Below are 17,557 nucleotides of genomic sequence, written 5' to 3' on the forward strand. Positions count from 1 at the left end.
TCCAATGGAATAGAAAATATTTGCAAACCACAAATCCAGTAAAAGGTTAATGTGTGATACTTTTTATTAAAAATACAAAATCTGGCCGAAACCGGTTTGGCTCAGTGGTAGAGCAGCGGTCTGCGGACTGAAAGATCCCGGGTTCGATTCCGGTCAAGGGCATGTACCTTGGTTGCGGGCACATTCCTGGTAGGGGGTGTGCAAGAGGCAACTGGTTGATGTTTCTCTCTCATTGACGTTTCTAGCTCTCTATCTCTCTCCCTTTCTCTCTGTAAAAAATCAATAAAATATATTTTTTTAAAAAATACAAAATCTGGCCGATGCCGTTTTGGCTCAGTGGTAGAGCATCGGTCTGCGGACTGAAAGGTCCCAGGTTCGATTCTGGTCAAGGGCATGTACATTGGTTGTGGGCACATCCCCGATAGGGGGTGTGCAAGAGGCAGCTGGTCGATGTATCTCTCTCATCAACGTTTCTAGCTCTCTCCCTTCCTCTCTGTAAAAAATCAATAAAATATATTAAAAAAAAAAAAAAACACCAAAAAAAATCTGGAGCAAACTCTCTTAAGTCAGGGTTCAATCAGAGAACAAGAACTACTAGACAATATATAATATATATATATGTATATATGTATTCATATATATGTATTCTATATATAATGTGATTTTTAGGTGTTTATTACGTGAATTAAGCTATTATGTAACCATGTAATATATTGTCATTTATAGGGGTGGGCAAAGTAGGTTAAACCACCAACTATCATTACCCAAAAGATAAATCATAGATAAGGATATGAAATAATAATATAATAAAAAGACATAATACAAATAAATCTATATATATAAAAGGCCAAGTGTCTGCCCTCCCCTCCAACTGGTAGCTATGATGCATACTGACCACCAGGGGGCACCTGGCACCAACAAACCAACACTTGGCTTCCCCCAAATGGGACCCAGACCCTGCCACCATCCTGGAACAACACTCCACCAAATCACAGTCAATACTGCCAAGACCCTATGACGCAAAATGCAGCCTACAACCCAGCCCGCCCAGAAACAGTGGTTGTGGGCACCAGGTAATGACGTCACATAGCAACGCCCAGCTTTCTCTCCCTAGCCACTAGCCTCCTTGGAGTTTCTTCAACCCAGGAACCCAATATACTTTATAGCCAGGTGCAAACATTTTACAGTTCAACCAAATGTCTGTGAAGCATTTTCTAACGTCTCATTTCATTTGATCCTCACAGAAGTCCTGGAGTAGGTAGATAGAGGACTCGGTAGAATCTTATTTTCTTTTAATTCGTCAAAAAACAGAGATTTAGAAAGTTTAGAAACTTGACCCGACTGAAAAGAAGTAATAAATGGTGGAACTTGGAAATGAATCCAGGTTTTCTCACTGTGCAGAATATAATCAAACACTGCTGCACTTAAATATTTTACCCTTCGTTCTCCCTGTGTGATCTATAATAATCATCTGCTTTGTGTTGATATTTACTGCTGTGTTGCTGACAATTATCTGAAAGAGAAGTTGGGGGGCTTCACTGGGCTGGAAAAAGTATGGCTAAATCAGAAAGCAGGTCTAATTAAAGGCTAAGTTGACTCACACATGTGTGATATAATAAAGCTCTTGCTGGCATCAATCATACCTGTGTGTTTGCATCTGTCATTGTCAATCGCAAATTTGGTTAACACTTCTATTATAGAGAAAAGGTGAATAGCAATATTAAAATATTTCTTCTACTTAATTTCCTTTCAGTATGCATGAATCTGTGCACTGGGACACTAATACTGTAATAGTTAATAATTAATAATACAAGAATAAACTGTTTTGTGCACTCACAACTATAAACCTACTTTTTGTATGTCTGCAGAGCAGGCAGTCAGGAAGGGACGATGATATAAAGAGAGAGAATGAAGACAGGCTGGGACCCAGGAGGACAGACTGGAATTCATGTCAGTGTCCCACACCCCCAACTCCGATAATGGGGAGTCCTCCAGGTAAAGCCGGTGTCCCTCGTCACTGAAGGAAACCTACATCTGGAGCTGGGAGCTGAAGGAGGAGCCCACACCAAGGAGGGGAGCTGGAAGGTAAGTGACCACCCCACACGGACTTCCGGAGGATAAATACTCCGACAGTTGCTTCTCCCCCACCCTCCAAATCTCAGGCCAAATGGCTCTTGTGGCCCAGCCTAACGGTACCTACAGCCTACGCTAGTTGACAGGTTACCAAGCCACCAGACAATTCACATCAAGATTCCATCAAGTGAGGAGGATAGGTACACAGGTGTTTATGTCTCTGCATATTCCCATCTGACTGCTTCAAATACTTTACGACTCAAAAGCAATTTAAGGTATGAACCCATATATTCATTGTAGAAGTCCTATGCAAATGATGTAAAAATCCACTCCCTGGCCAAAAAAGTTGCTTTTGGAAGCCAGTTACAACATTATGTAAATGAATAGCCTTCCCAGTGAATAAATTAACAGGCCCAGTGGAAGCGATCCTGGTGATTCCAATTTCATCTGTCTTCTTAAGTGTTTGCACAGTAATCCCACCCCTGAGCATGAGCAGAGGAGATAGAAGATAGGTTTTTGCTTGAAATTGGATTCTCGGGTACTCATTACACAACATTAAACTGCAGTCGTTATGCAGAATGAGCTATGGAGCTTGTAAACCAACAGACAAGTATTTTAGAAACCTCCCCTGTTGGCTACACTCTCTATTTGAGCTGGCAGGGGCTGTGAAAGCCTACACATTAAAAAAAATCATGCACGTATTTTATAATATGCTGTCCTGAAGCCAAACACCCAATGATAGTTGACATATTTTAATCCTTCTTATGAGCCTCAGCAATGATGGAGCATTCATGAAGCTGGCATTGTGATCATGTTCTGTTTATTATAAAGTATGAGACAAAGTGATAAGTAAAAACAGTCCAAATTAAAGGTACTGTTACTTCCCTATTTTATAAGCAATCAGGAAAAAGAATAGACATGACTTCTGTCCCCATAATGCCACCCAGACCCTCGTTTCAAAGGCAGAATACATGATTCCTCCAGGCAGGTCGGCGGGCACCTGCAAGCTAGGCCAGCCGAGCAAACAGCCACAAAGGTGAAGTTGTTTAGATGCCTGTCAAGTCCTTTCCTGGGTTGTTGGGATTTTATTTAGGGTTTTTCCAGTTTTGATTTGACTCTGGATGTGTTATATTTAAAAATGTTCCCTGGCATATAGAATTACAGTTGAGTCTAAAAGAACTAAGTAAAAATTTCAGGAACATGGTAAGTATGCAGGGCCTTATTAAAATCAGAATTTGTTCCTTTGGCTCGGTGTGAATAACTGAGTGAATTCTGCGTCTTTGTGTTGAGTGTTCTGTAATTACTCAGCGCTGCTTTTAAAAAGGCCCCAGTCTTATCTCACTGTTCTGTGATCCTCCCAGCTGGCGGTCATACTGTTAGCATTTTGCTGTATATCCTTTCGCTCTTTTTTTTCTGTGAGGGACATACTGAATAGGACCCATTTGCTTTGCATGAAATTTATATAATGACTAAAGTTGAGTAGTTTCTGAAAACATTTTTTGTTTTTGTTTTCAAATCATACTTTACCAAAGATTTGGAAATGCTACTGTTTTTGCGATATTTAAACCTAGAAAAATAACAAAACAAAACAAAACAAAACAAAAAACAGTGCTAATTAACAAAAATGATCAAACTCCCAGAGCTGTTATTACCTGTATTCAGAAATGGAATGCCCACCCCGCTCCCCAAAACACCCAAATCCAAATGACATAATTAAACATTGATATGGGTAAAGACAAGATTATTGTTTCATTTAAGCACACCACCCGGCACTTTTTGGGTGTTAAACACAGAAAGATGTCTCCTTTGATTGCTACTTCTTGTCTGTTGGCAGAGACTCTAAAATTCATTTCCTAAAACTGGGTTGGAAAAATGAAAAAGTACTCTATTTAAAATGGGCAAAAGTAATTTGAATTATACTTTTGAAACAGTAGAATGAACCAAATTCATGAAGAGCTGACCATCACTCTATGGACAATTTGTGGCAATTTATCCTCTCGTATACATCTGTCCTCTAAGCATTTTCCCCGAGGCAGAACGTCAGTGTGCCCCAATGGCACGGCGCCCCGTGCCCCGAAGGACCCTTCTGGCCGTGATTCTCATACAGAGAATGGCAGAGAGGAAAGAAGAGAAACCCAGGATCTTTGCTTCGATTGGGGGGGTGAGACGGCCTCTGCTGGTCCAGAGGGTGGTGCTGGCTTTTAATGACCAATTAACAGCTCACCACCGTTATTTTTTAAGCATCAACATTCACATGTTTCTCTGAAGCAGACAGTGGCCAGAGCCCTGCGGTGGAAGGGCTGTGGGATCACTTGGAGCTACTCAGAGGCTGCCTTTGCTGAGGAAGGGGAGGATCTGCGCATCTGCGTATGGTGGGAGGTGAGGGCAGAATGCGTCTGCTTTAAGAATCAAGCCTCAGAGGTCAGCAGAGGCCAGGAAGGCCCTCCTATTTCGAGGGATTGACAAATGCAGTCTGGGGGACATTTTCACAAGCCAAGAGGAAGGCAGGGGGTGAGAGGAGGATGGAGTGCAGGCAGGGGTGAGGCGAGGAGAGGGTGGAGTACAGGGGTGTGCAGGGAGGCAATGGAGGAGCCGCCACAAAGTGACAGTTTGGTTGTCCGGCTCTCCCCAAAGACTTATTCACTTTCCAGCTGTGTTTCCCCATTTTGACTCTTTTGAAAATTGCCTTTGTGGTTTTGTCCCCTGAATCCCATCCCCACTGATGCTTGTCTTTCAGGTCGCTGTGCTCTCCAAAGTCTCCTGCTCCCCTTAGCCTGGTCTCAGATACTGGAGCCACGTGTTCGGGCTTGTTCTCTCTAATGCTCATAAATTAAACACGTGGTTGTTAAACAAGTGTTCACCCTGCCCCTCTAAAGTCACTTTGAGGCCCCCCCCAGTAGTCTACGCCCCCAGACTTTAAAAGCTGCGCTCACATGACCTAAAAGCCGGGGGTTCACGGTCACTGAATGATGGAAGAGCCCAGGGCCTTCAGACTGAGTTTTTAAAAGGGTGCCCAGAGAAATGCCCAGTTCCTCCCAGGAGCCCTGGGCCTCCGGGGCGGGCAGCCGGAGCAGAGCGTCAGCCTGCCACCTGGAAGGCAGCCCAGGGAGAGTTTCCTGGCCCGAGACCGCCCCCCTCCCCCATACCGCCTGTAACAGGACCCCCCAGCTCGCCTCGGATGTTAGGCAATTCTCGGTGTAATTGGTTCAGGTGGCATCAAATAGAAGCCAGGAAAATAGGGCTGAGAAAGGGGGGGAGCAGCAGGAGTCAGGTCAGAACAGGAAAGTCTCAGCTTGTTTTTTAAGAAAACGAAACAACAGGTTTGAAAATGGGTCTGCTTGTGCTCACCTAGCATGGTCAGCCTCCTGGGCCTCACCCCCCACCGTGGCCTCCCACTTTTTTCTGCCTTGTCCTAGTTGCTTTTCCTTAAAGCTCTCTTATGGAAACCTAACACCCAGTGGCAGAAAGCACATAAGCGAGAGCAGATTTATGCTGTCTAAAACCCCTCCCTATTACTCTCTGACGCGGATAAATCGCAGAGAAAAACCTAGCTTGCCAGTGCCAACTTGTCTGTGACATTTTTTTCCAACCTGTTTTCTCTGTTCGCTCATGCACAGCACAAACGCTGCTTGCTTAGTGCTTGCTGGGACCAGGCATCTCTAAGAGTTCCCTAAGTGCTCTCATCCGGCTCCCTTCCTGAGAAAAAACCACACCCACACACCAGCAGGTGATGAAAACGTGTCTTTATTGGATGATGATAAAGGCGTTTCTGCTGAGGGCCTCCCGGGAGTCATTAGGGCAAACCCACCGCCGAAAAGTCTGTTACTCACTAAACACCGCGGGAAGTTAGTAAATAAATAAATTAGGGGGAGATGTGGGGTTTCCCATTTTCCTGGGGTTTTGGAGGCCTTCCAGCTGATTGTGTCTATCTCCAAGGTCTGGGCTCTTTAAGAATGTACCATTTCCTGGAATTCTAGAACAGAAGAGGTGAGAACAGGGTCAGTGGGGATGGCCCAGCCCCTTACAGACACTGTGGCCCGAGAAAGTTCTGAAGAGGAAAGAAAGGGAGCAAATGTCAGGTGGTGGGCATGGCCCCTCAAAGGTCACAGAAGGAAGGAAGTGTGAGCGCACCGACCACATGCAGGCGGTCTGAGTGTCTCCTCCTCCTGCCTGGTCTCCTGTAAGCACCTCCTGTAGCTGTGCTCAGAGCCCCTGTGTTAGAACCTGCCCCCCCCTCCTCCCCCTGCCCCCCCTCCTTGGCCATGAGTGAATTCGGTACAACGGCCAATCACAGTCCGTGAACTTTACCTTTTCGTCTGGTCAGTTTAGGACAGAATGGGAGGTTTTCTTCTATTCTTTAGCCACATTTTGCAGTTTTGGAAACATTTAATAAGATGAGAATTGTAACTCACTTTTCTCTTTGAATCTTTACCATGCCCCCAACAGTTTATATTACTGAAAGTTAATAATAATATTACTAATAATGACGTAGACGCCCCGGATAGGAATCGAACACGGGATTTACTTCGTATTTACTAGGAAGCTTTGCCTGTTTGGAAGTCTTTCATGGTTAGGTTGGAAAAAATCAATCTCTCCTTACCCAGACTAGAAGCGACACCACCTCCCCGTGTGTGTGCACAGGAATCCTGGCATCACGTGGATGAGATTTTTAAAATAAGCATCTAAAGGAGCAGTTTTTAATTTCAGGAGAATACCACCGTAAGGCCACACATCCATTCTGCATTGGCATGCGCATAGTAGCTAGCGAACACACGAGCAGCAGGACAGAATCCTGTGAACACACCCTGCACCAGACAAGTGTGCTACAAGTGGGGTTCACAGAAGACTCCGTGAATGGGGTTTCAGCCTGTTATGTGGTCTCTGGGTAACATTGTCCATTCTGTGGGCGAAATCCAATAAAACGTATTTGTTTAAGCTCTTAAAGCTAAGAGGCTTTCCTGCTCTAGACAATAGGCCCTTTAAGCATGAGACACTCTTGAGAATGTGGATCCCTCCCTCGCTCAGAGGGGCTCAAATGCCTCGGGTGGGGATTCCTTTCCTTATTTTCAAAGCAAACCAAGCTGTCTTGCAAATAATTGGCCAGGCAACTCCCTAGTCCCCTAGTCAGGTAAAGGATATTTCCTGGTTCATAGACAGTGGCCAGTGGGACCAGCTTCCATGGTACAGCCTCAGGCAGTGGCAGTCTTTCCTTACATCAATTGCACCCTCACTTTAGTCCCATTTCACAGATGAGAAGACGGAGGCTCAGCAAGGTTAAGAAAGGGGGCTTTTAACCCACATCCATCTGATCTCACGGCCCAAGTGCCCTGATGCTCCTTGAGCTAGTGTTTTTATGGTCTGTGAGGTGTGAACTTACCCTCAGCCCCGATTTTCCCGTCTCCATCATTATCTGCAGCCGCCATCAGGGACTTGGTTTCTGTCTCGGTCAGCTCTCTAGCACCACTCTCAAACTTCTGGAGGAAAAACCTACAGGATAACAGAGACCCGGGGGATTTTCTGAAAGTCCAGGCACTGCCCCTCTTACCCTTTCTTTTCCTCCTGAAGCGACAAACCACCTGCTCCCAGCAATTTCGGGCATCAGTCAAGGTCTGAGCAAGCAAAGTTCTCCCTCATTGTAGAAAGTGTTTGCTGGGCATTTTGTTTCAGAGAGTTTTTTTCAAGAGTTTTGTTGCTAAGTCCATTGGCCAAAGAAAACCCCTAAAACCAGTTCCTCTTGGCCCTGCCAGTCTTAGGTGCCCATGTTTCCACATGTGGCCCGCGGACTCCAGTCCTTCCCATGAAGAAATGCCGAGCAGCTGGCCTCCACGGCACCCCAGCCCCACCAGCAGCGCCAGACAAGCTCGGGACAAAGCTTACTTCAGCTCTTCTTCATCCAGGTAGCCACTCTGGTCGTTGTCTATGAACCGGAACACATCCTTCACCTGGCTGGCCGACATCTTGGAGAGGCCCGATGTCTGGAAGAATTTTTGGGGCTCAAAAGTATCTGGGTCTGAAGAACAGAGAAAGGGTTATTCCGGTGCTCACTGGACCGCATCCCATATTTGGCCAAGATGCTGAAAGCATGGGTTATTAAAAACAATGGTGTCATTGAGCCACAACGATGCTCTGCTCAAAAAAAAATAGATCTTTTTATAGACAAAGAGGGCTGCGACTGGCTCAAGATTCTTAAGCAGCCAAGACTGGGTGGCTTCGGGTATCATCTGCTGCCCTCCACCCCAGCTTTTCTCTCCACTGATTCCCCCATCTCTCTCTTCTCCCCTGTGCCTTCTCTGCCCATTTTACAGGCCGTGTCCCCAAGCCCCCGGCATCCTGGCCTCCTCGGGGAGGGGAATGCGATTGTTGGAGTCAAACAGGTACATAGCAGCCACTGACCTCTTTTCTCACTGTGCGTTTCTCTCGCCTTACAGAAATGAGATCTCATGTCCCCGTAATCTTAGTTAGTAACAGTTTTATTCTCTGATCTCATGAACTTTCGGCAAAGTTCACGTGTTAATTTTTTGTGGCTTTGCCGGAAGTGCAAGCACCAGGGATAAACCCGCCCGTGCCTCAGTTGCCCTTTACCTTGGCACTCCTGCAGGGCGGCCGCAATGTCTTCCGCGCTGAGGACGTCTGTGATGCTCATTGTCCACCTGTCCGCACGGGAGAAGGGGCATCTGGTGAGTGGGCGCAGGAACAGGCTCATCTTGGGGGAGTCCCCCCTCTTTAGCCCGTGGAAACAGTACATTCATTGAGAATTTTAAAAATGTAATAAGCGTGGTATTAAGTGATGGGACAGAATATCCAAACAGAAACCAAATACTGGAAAGACCGCAGCCATCTTTGTCTCAGGGCCCTCTCCCGAATATACTCCAAAGATGAAAACCAGTTTGATTTCATTTTCTTATCAAAATTACATTTACATAATTGACCTCTTATATAAGCATCTACAAACCATTCCCAAGTAAAGCACGTTACAGTTGCAATAGCATCTTCCTACACCCGCCAGAGAAATGCGATGTTGCAAATTCCACGTGGGAAAGGATAGACCTTCTCTGGGAGAGATGCTATTTCTCCAGAAGGATGGGAATCAGAGACGTGAAAAGCCCATCTTCCGGAGATCAGAATTCCCCCAGGTGTCAACTCCATGGGAACAGAGAAATCTGAGCGCAGCACGCACCAGCCTAACAAGAATGCGTGGAGGAAAGAAGAGTCTGGGGTCTGGTGGATCCACCAGCTACTCACCGTCTTAGATTTTCCCCCAAGAAAATTCAGAAAAAAGAGTTGAAGGAGCAAAAAAACGGATGTGCGTTTGCGTCCTTACCGACCTACCTTATATAGGATTGAAAAAGTGATAGTAAGAACCTCTTAGATTTCCTTTTCGAGGATCAAGTGGACATAGCTCGAATGTCTTGCCTTACTAATTAAGCCTCCTTTTTTTCTATTTATATCTCAAGGAAAGGTGGGTGGGTACAGCCAATTTTTAAAAACAAGCCTTAACGAAGGCGTCAGTTCTGCAAACACACCCCTCTGGTGACGCCTGGAGAAGGCACTGGAGGCCAGAAAGCGGCCGAAATGAGGTGGGCGCACGTGGGGTGATCCGTAAATTATAAAGGGCACCCAGATGTAATGGTTGCCTCCTGACGCAGGTTTGTTTTTAACAGACTGTGGCCGTGGGAGGCCGACCTCCGTCCATAGTGAGACTCACAGTCAGTGTGTCGGCTGGACACAGAACTTGTCCAGAACATGAACGATCCCGGGTAGATGGCTTTCTAGAAAAGCCTTGACTTTGCTATCTCCCCGCTGTATCTTAAGTTGCGCACACTAAAAAGGCAGCGGAGGGCGAACCACCAACCATTCCCAACCCCATAACCAACATTGGCAGCAAAAATGTCAGGCCAGGACTGGAGCCAGCAAGATGATTGCATTGAGCAAACATTGAGGCCCCTCTATGGCCAGGGCTGTGCTAGACTCTTTTGTTTTTTAATTGCAGTAAATAAACACATTTTAAGTATCCCTGCAGGACAGTAGCATTAACCAGAGGCATGTGGCTGGTTGTACAACAGATCTCTAGAACTTGTTCATCTTGCAAAACTGATCTCTGTGCCCATTGGACCAGAGCTCCCATTCCCCTCCTCCCAGCCCCTGGCAACCACCATCTGCTCTTTGCCTCCAGGAGTCCGACTGCACTAGGTGCTCCTACAGATGGAACCATGGCCTGCTTGTCTTCTTGTGATGGCTTGTTCCACTTGCACATGTCTTCAAGGTTCATCCAAACGGTAACATGCCAGGATTTCCTTCTTTTTAAAGTCAAAAACCATGTTGTAACCAGAGCTATTCGGTGGCTTAGAAGGAGACAACTCAGGGGCTCAAGGCAGAGGCCCCAGACTCCTCTGTGGGCAGTGCCATCTGATTGGTCATCTTCAGTTTGCCCCAAGTCTGTTCTCTGCCCCCCAGCCCAGCATCGGACTTCAGCTCGTGCTAACAATAAAAGTTTCTCTCAGGAACAGCGACAGCATTTCTTAAATTACCAAAGCTTGGGCCAAGCGCCATTTCTGTCCTGCCCACATTGTGTGGCCCAGTGCCCACTAGCATCGTGCCTGACCTGTTATTATTTAATGAGTAGATACATAAAAACAGCAAACACACATGCACACGCAAACACACACACACACACACACACACACACACACACACCACCCAAAAACTCAACTTGAAAACAGGATTATTAGCCAGCATCAACTTGCCTAACTCTTAGAAAACAGTTTCTGAAAATAAGTCTCAAGAGTTTTGATTTAGGTTTCTGACATTAAGTTGTCATGGAAACTCTCTGAGCCTTTTTTCCCCTCCCAGGGAAGGCTTTATGATTGTCCATAGAGATTTTAAAAAAACACACACAAAAACCTGCATATGAGTTAAACCAAGACACATGTTTTTCTGGTAGAAAATAAAGATAGCAGAGAGTTAGTAAACGTCATTTAAATCAGCACGCCGGCCAAGATTATGACTTGAATTTCACTGTGCGCAATCCTGGGTGAAAATGATTGACACAAAAAGACAAATAACCCATGATTCCGCTAATATGAGGCATCTGGAGCCAATTTTGCAGACACAGAAAGTAGAAGGGCGGGTGTCGGGGGTTGGGGAGGGGGATGGTGACTACTGGTCAAGTCCATCTCAATTTAGGAAAATGAACGAGTTCTGTGGATGGATGATGATGATGATTGCACATCAACAGGAAAAGCCACAGAACTGTACACTTAAAAGCGGTTAAAATGGTGAAGTTCGTGCTATGTGTATTCTACCACAATTTAAAAAATGCTGGTTCAGTAGTCTTCATTATTTTGGCCGCCAAGTCACAACCACTCCCAGGAAAGAGCAGGAGGAAGGTTTGGAAATGGATCTTCATTCAAGCCCAGCTCTGTCCTTTATGCCAGCTGTGGGCTTCTGGGCCTCAGCTTCCTCTGAAAATAGGAGTCCTGCAAGCACCTGCTCTGTCATCTTCCCAGTTCCTCTGAAGATCAGGGGACCAAGTGCAGATCTGCAAATGTCTGGAGAGGGCTGCGTCCCCTGCTGAACCCCACCCCTGTCCTGGGATTGCGAGGCTATCTTCTGTGCCCATTCTGCTCCAGCATGGACGGAGTGGATGCTGGGATCGGCTAGCAATGTCTGCAGCCGGGAAGCCAGGGTGTGTATTTGGGCTTTGTTACACGGACAATGGCCCTGGACCCTCAGATATTTGATGCTCCAGCTGACCACCTGCTTTAATGCAGATCCCCAAGGTGCCTCTTAACCCACTGACTTCCTCCACCCAGGGCCCCCACCAATCACCTGCTGCTTCCGTAGTCCCGTGGCATCTCTCCACCCACACTGGCCTCACCCATCTCCTGACTCACTGGCCTGTCCTAGGTGCCATCACGGCCTGTGCCCACCTTGTCGGTGACAAAGCTCCTGAACATGTCTGAAGACCACGTTTCAATGTTTGCCACTTGAGTAGTCTCTCAATAGATGTCACCTCCTAAGCATTCCTGGACTTGTCTTCTTTCCACACCTCACTCTCACCACCCTAGCCAGAGGCACCGTCATCTCTTTTGGGAACAGCTGCACTGTATTCCTGACTGGCCAGCCCTCATCCACTTGGACTCCCCTCAAACTGGGTGGGTGGACCTTTTTAAAGCCCCAGTGTGTGAATTTCCCAGGGCTTCCACAGTGAAGCACCGCAGATTGTGTGGCTGAGAATAGGAGGAATCCATTGTCAAGTCTGGAGGCCGGAAGTCTGAAATCCAGGTGTTTCAAGGCTCTCCTAGAAGGCTCCAGGGGAGGGCCCTCCTTGGTCTTTCCTAGCTTCCTGTGTTTGCTGGCAATCCTTGGCACTCCTTGGCTCATGGCTGCATCACCCAGTCTCTGCCTCTGCCGTCACATGGCCAACTTCTCCCTTTGTGTCTGCCCTCTTCTTGAAAGGAATTTCCCAGGAAATTCGAAGCGATTTAGGAGCCTCCTGTCAGGATCCAGAGTCAAAGACAAAATATTAGAACAGAAGGTTTCTGTTCTAATGTCTGGAGAGGGCTGCGTCCTAGGAAATTACTAAGGTCTTAGGAGCTGTGTGCCAGGAGCTGGGGACAGAGACTAATACAGATACATTCTATTCTCTCACGTCTACATGATGAGATCTCCCGGGCTCTCTAACACACACCGCTCACTTTATATTTATTATTTCCAAGCCAGTAATATTTACTCAGGTAACTAGCCAATTGTTTAAATTAATAATGTTTATTCCTTGTGCCAGGCAGATAACAGGCACTCCATAATAATACATTGAATCAATGAATAAGAAAACTGATGTTCAAAGAGAAAGCAGCGATCAGACTCTCAAACCGCAGAGGGAAAGTAGGGGAGGGTGGGAGTAAGGAGGAGAGATCAACCAAAGGACTTGTGTGCATGCATATGCGCCTAGCCAGTGGGTTGGGAGCATATGTGGGGAGGGATTTGGGATGGGAATGGGGGGATGAGGACAATTATGTGATATCATAGTCAATAAAATTAAAAAAGAAAACATGTTCTGTGAGCTTGGGTAAATTCCCCAAAGTCAGACAGCTGGAAAAGCCAGAACAAGTCTGGGCCCCCACGTCCTGTCCAGATAAGAAGGTGAGGCTTTAGAACAGTCTCCTAGGTCTTGGACCTGGCTCTGGTATCTGAGGTCTCCAGAACTTTGAGGTGACAGTGCCCCTTCCTGGAAGTTTGTCTTACTGGATGGTTTTCCTTGGGGTGTGATTCTCGGAGGGGGGAGAGGCAATTCAGTGAGCCCCCCCCCCCAGCACCTGCATCCTGGGGGAGAGCAGACAGAGAAGAGGGGGCCCCGGAGCAAGAGCCAGCAGCACTCCTTAAGTTGGGTTTAGTTGCGATTTCTCCTTAATTAACTCACTCAGTGTCCAGTAAATGTTGCCTCCAGCCCAACGGTAAATTGAGACGGTGATGCTCACATTTCTCGTTCATGAAAAAGTCAGTCTTCTAACGCATTTTGTTTCTTTTCTCCTCTAACATTTCATACCTGCCCGAGCAGTTTGGGGCTCTCCTCATATTTTTGCCCTTGGTCAAAAATCATTCAGTTAATCAAATAAACGACAGAGTTGGTCAGATGGCAAAAGCTCCAAGGACAGGTTTTTAGTGGAAAAAAAAAAAAAAGCACTCAGGAGCTTCTTGCCAAGAAGTCCTTGAACATGGTAACCATGGCAGCTCCCGCCCCTGACCCAGATGGGATGGTGGCTGTAGCGGGGCTGTTCTTCACAGGATGAGGGTATGCTCGGGAATCCCAGTTCTCCCACGGAGGAAGCTGGAGTGGAATAGCTGGATCGTATGGTAGTTGTAACATTGTAAGACACTGCCAACCTTTTTTCAGAAGAACATTCACTTCAGGAGGGAAAACACGTTGAAAGGCAACTTAAACCCATGAGAAGTGCTGAGCACGTAGGCAGCATATTTCTGAGTTCCAGTGCCTCCACACCCTCACCAACACTTGGCACTGTTGGGCTTCTTAATCTGGGACATTCTCGTTAGTGTGCAGTGGCATCTCATTGCGGTTTGACTCTGAATTCCCCTAATGACTAACGAGAAGTGTCTTTTCACGTGCTTATGCTATAGACCAAACGTCTGTGTCTCCCCAAACCCCAATTCATGTGTTGAAATCCTGTGTGGATGGTATTTGGAGGTGGAGCCTTTGGTAAGAGATTACATCATGAGAATGGAGCCTTCATAAATGGGATTAGTGCCCTTATGATGTTGTTTTTTTTAATTGATTACAGAGAAGAAGCAAGAGGGAGAGAGAGAAACATCAATGAAAGAAAAACAAACAAAACAGTGATGAGAGGGAACCATTAATCAGCTGCCTCGTGCACGCCCCCAACTGGGGATTGAACCTGCAACGTGGGCATGTGCCCTGGCCGGGAACTGAATTGTGACCTCTCTCATGGGTTGACATCAGCCATTTAGCCACATGGGCCAGGCTAGTGACCCCACAGAAGGAAACTATAAGAAGCTGGCTGTCTGTGAATCAAAAAGTGGGCCCTCACCAGACACCAATCTTCCCGTACCTTGATATCTGATTCCCCAACCTCCAGAACTGTGAGAAATAAATGTCTGGGGTTTTATTTTAATTTTTATTTATTTTCCTTTTCATTTAATTTATTGAGGTGACACTGGTTAACACTATACAGGTTTCAGGTGCACAGTTCCACAACACATCATCTGGACACTGTATTGTGTGTTCACCAGCCCCAGTCAAGTCTCCTCCATCCATCACCATGTATCCCCCCTCTCCCAGCGGTCATCACACTGTTGTCTGTGTCCATGAGGTTTCCCACTTTTTCTTTCTTTTATGTTCAATCCCTTAAGCCTGAATGAACTGAGACAGCTTCTTTGCTGTACACATTGTGAATTAATTTGAAAGATGGGATCAATAACAGCACGTTTATACACTAGCAGAGAAGATTTATTGGGCAATGAAAACTTGATGCTGGAGCAGAGACCGAGAGGGGCTGGGACCCAGGGACACACGGAGGAGCTGCCGCAGTGAGGGCACAGCCAGTCTATCTTATGGAAAAGGAGGGGGGGCAGGGTGTGTGGGTACAGACGCTGGCTGTGGGCTCATAAGGGTTGGGAGCCAGGTCATCTGCTGAGAACGGAGGAGTGTGGGGTTGAGGAGGGAAAGAGGGGTCTGGGAAGTGAGAGAGAGAAAGAACTAGAGATGGAGAGCATGATCTCCTGGCAGGAATATTTCTTGCAGGAGACCTTTCAGACTTCAACGACCTGCAAAAAGTGGCAGGCGCCGGGGTAGTTTGATACCACTGGACATGGCCTGGGCTCCCATTAGCCAAATTCGGTGTCATCCTGACCCAGTCATCTGATCTCGTCACCCTGAGTCTCTCTGGAGGTGCTGGAGGTTCTTTTTGGCCAGTGTCAGCACAGCTGAGCCAGTGTGATTCGCAGATGCCTGAATTATTCATGCCTTTGACCTATTCTAATGAGAACTTTGCCCAAAAGGCTAAATTATTAAGCACCCGGGTGCGAGCGTGGAGGACGCCGTCTGGAAAACAGGGACACCGTGAATTCTCTTGCTGGTTTTGCTTAAGAGAGTTGAACTTTTACTAATGATTCACAATTGTTCCCCCAAATAAAAACGGTGATGCCAAGCGGCATTAACGTCCTAGGACTCAGAGGAGGAGAGAGAACCCGACTGGTTAGACAGGAGAGGGCACTGATCCTTACCTGCCCGTTGAAAGCCAGTGCTTTTTAGGACATGGTGAATACAGTTAATGGTGGCCGTGCCATTCCCTCAGCTCCACAGGCCGAGGCAGATTTCAGAGAGGAAGGGAGAGGCAGAGAGAGACAGAAACATCAATAAGAGCCTGGCCAGTGTGGCTCAGTGGATGGAGGTCGGCCTGCGGACTCAGGGATCCCAGGTTCAATTTCTTTTTTTTCTTTTCTTTTTTCAAATATATTTTATTGATTTTATACAGAGAGGAAGAGAGAGAGAGAGAGAGAGTTAGAAACATCGATGAGAGAGAATCATCAATCAGCTGCCTCTTGCATACCCCCTACTGGGGATGTGCCCGCAAACAAGGTACATGCCCTTGACCGGAATCGAACCTGGGACCTTTCAGTCCCTAAGCTGATGCTCTATCCATTGAGCCAAACCGGTTTCTGCCCAGGTTCAATTTCGGTCGGAGGTATGTGCCTTGGTTGCAGGCATGTCTCCAGTGGGGGGTGGGCAGGAGGCAGCTGATTGATGTTTCTCTCTCATCGATGTTTCTAGCTCTCTCTTCCTCTCTCATCCTTTCAATAAAATATATTAAAAATAAAATATATTTTTAAAAATCAATAAAATCTATTCTTTTTTAAAAAAGTAAAGAAACATCAATAAGAGAGAGTCATTGACCAGCTGCCACTTGCACACCCCCTACTGGGGATAGAACCTGAAACCCAGGCTTGTGCCTTGACCAAGAATCAAACTGTGACCTCCTGGTTCATGGGTTGATGCTCAACCACTGAGCTACCCGGGCCGGGCCTGAGACAGTTTTTTTTAATAAACATAAATCACGTCTAACAACAGAAGAAAGTTAAATTCCGGAAATAAGGCACATTGAACAGTGCCCAGGAGCCCATGAGAACGGCTCAGCACTTGGGCCACAGCTGTCCTGCGCGGTTAGAGAAAGTGAGTCTAGCTCTGTGTAAATGAACAAGTGACGGCAGTGCTAAAATCCTCTGTGTTTTTAATTAAAATCTGGGAAATGAAAGGAATGTACACAACTAGATGTGAGGTACATATGCCAATCTTTTAATAACGGGAAATTGTCTGGTTTTTGTTCTCCATTTGGATAAAGATTTTAATTGCTCCAATCCCATATCTTCGGGCAGCTTGAAGACTATTATATGTATTTGTGCAAAAGGTCCTGTCCGTAACACTAGGCTTTCCTTCTTTGTATCCAGGGATTTCTGAGGATCTTGGGTGGTATTAACAGAACCCATCATATGCTCCCCCAGCGTTCTCCCTTCTGTCTGTGAACTTAACTACGCTAGGAACTTCACAGAAATGGAATCATCAGTATTTGCTCATTTGTTTCTGGCTGAGTTCACTGAGCAGTGTCCTCCAGGTTAAGCCATGCTGTAGCAGGTGTCAGAGTTTCCTTCCTTGTAAAGGCTGAATAATGGTCATCGGCCCAGGGGTGGGACTGCTGGACCTGCTTTTGTTTTTGAAGTGGGTCAGAGCGGCCTGGGAGCCAGGCTGCCTCCGCTCTAATCCTGGTGCAGAGTGGCTGTAATAAATCATCATTCGGAACCCGGGTGCCTCCACTGTGCAGAGGGAGAATGACAATATCAGTGGTAATGACAAGGTTTTTTTGAGAGATATTTGAGATTGTACATTTTGTATCCGGGGCAGTGTCTGGTGCTACTCAGCTTTCAATCAGTTTCACCTTTTCCCCCTTATAAAATT

At 46.5% G+C, this 17,557-nt stretch overlaps 1 protein-coding gene across 1 annotated transcript; it reads right to left on the reverse strand.

The window, feature by feature from the left end:
- Positions 1-5,909: 5,909 nt before the first annotated feature.
- OCM2 (oncomodulin 2) lies at positions 5,910-9,818 on the reverse strand. Its single transcript, XM_036424629.2, has 5 exons — positions 9,316-9,818; positions 8,656-8,723; positions 7,951-8,083; positions 7,451-7,560; positions 5,910-6,046 (listed from the first exon to the last, which is right to left on the reverse strand). The coding sequence occupies exons 2-5, from the start codon at positions 8,714-8,716 to the stop codon at positions 6,021-6,023; spliced, it is 330 nt and encodes a 109-aa protein (XP_036280522.1). The 5' UTR covers positions 8,717-8,723; positions 9,316-9,818; the 3' UTR covers positions 5,910-6,020.
- Positions 9,819-17,557: the final 7,739 nt, after the last annotated feature.

Source organism: Pipistrellus kuhlii, unplaced genomic scaffold (genome assembly GCF_014108245.1).
Source record: "Pipistrellus kuhlii isolate mPipKuh1 unplaced genomic scaffold, mPipKuh1.p scaffold_m20_p_8, whole genome shotgun sequence".
NCBI lineage: Eukaryota > Metazoa > Chordata > Mammalia > Chiroptera > Vespertilionidae > Pipistrellus > Pipistrellus kuhlii.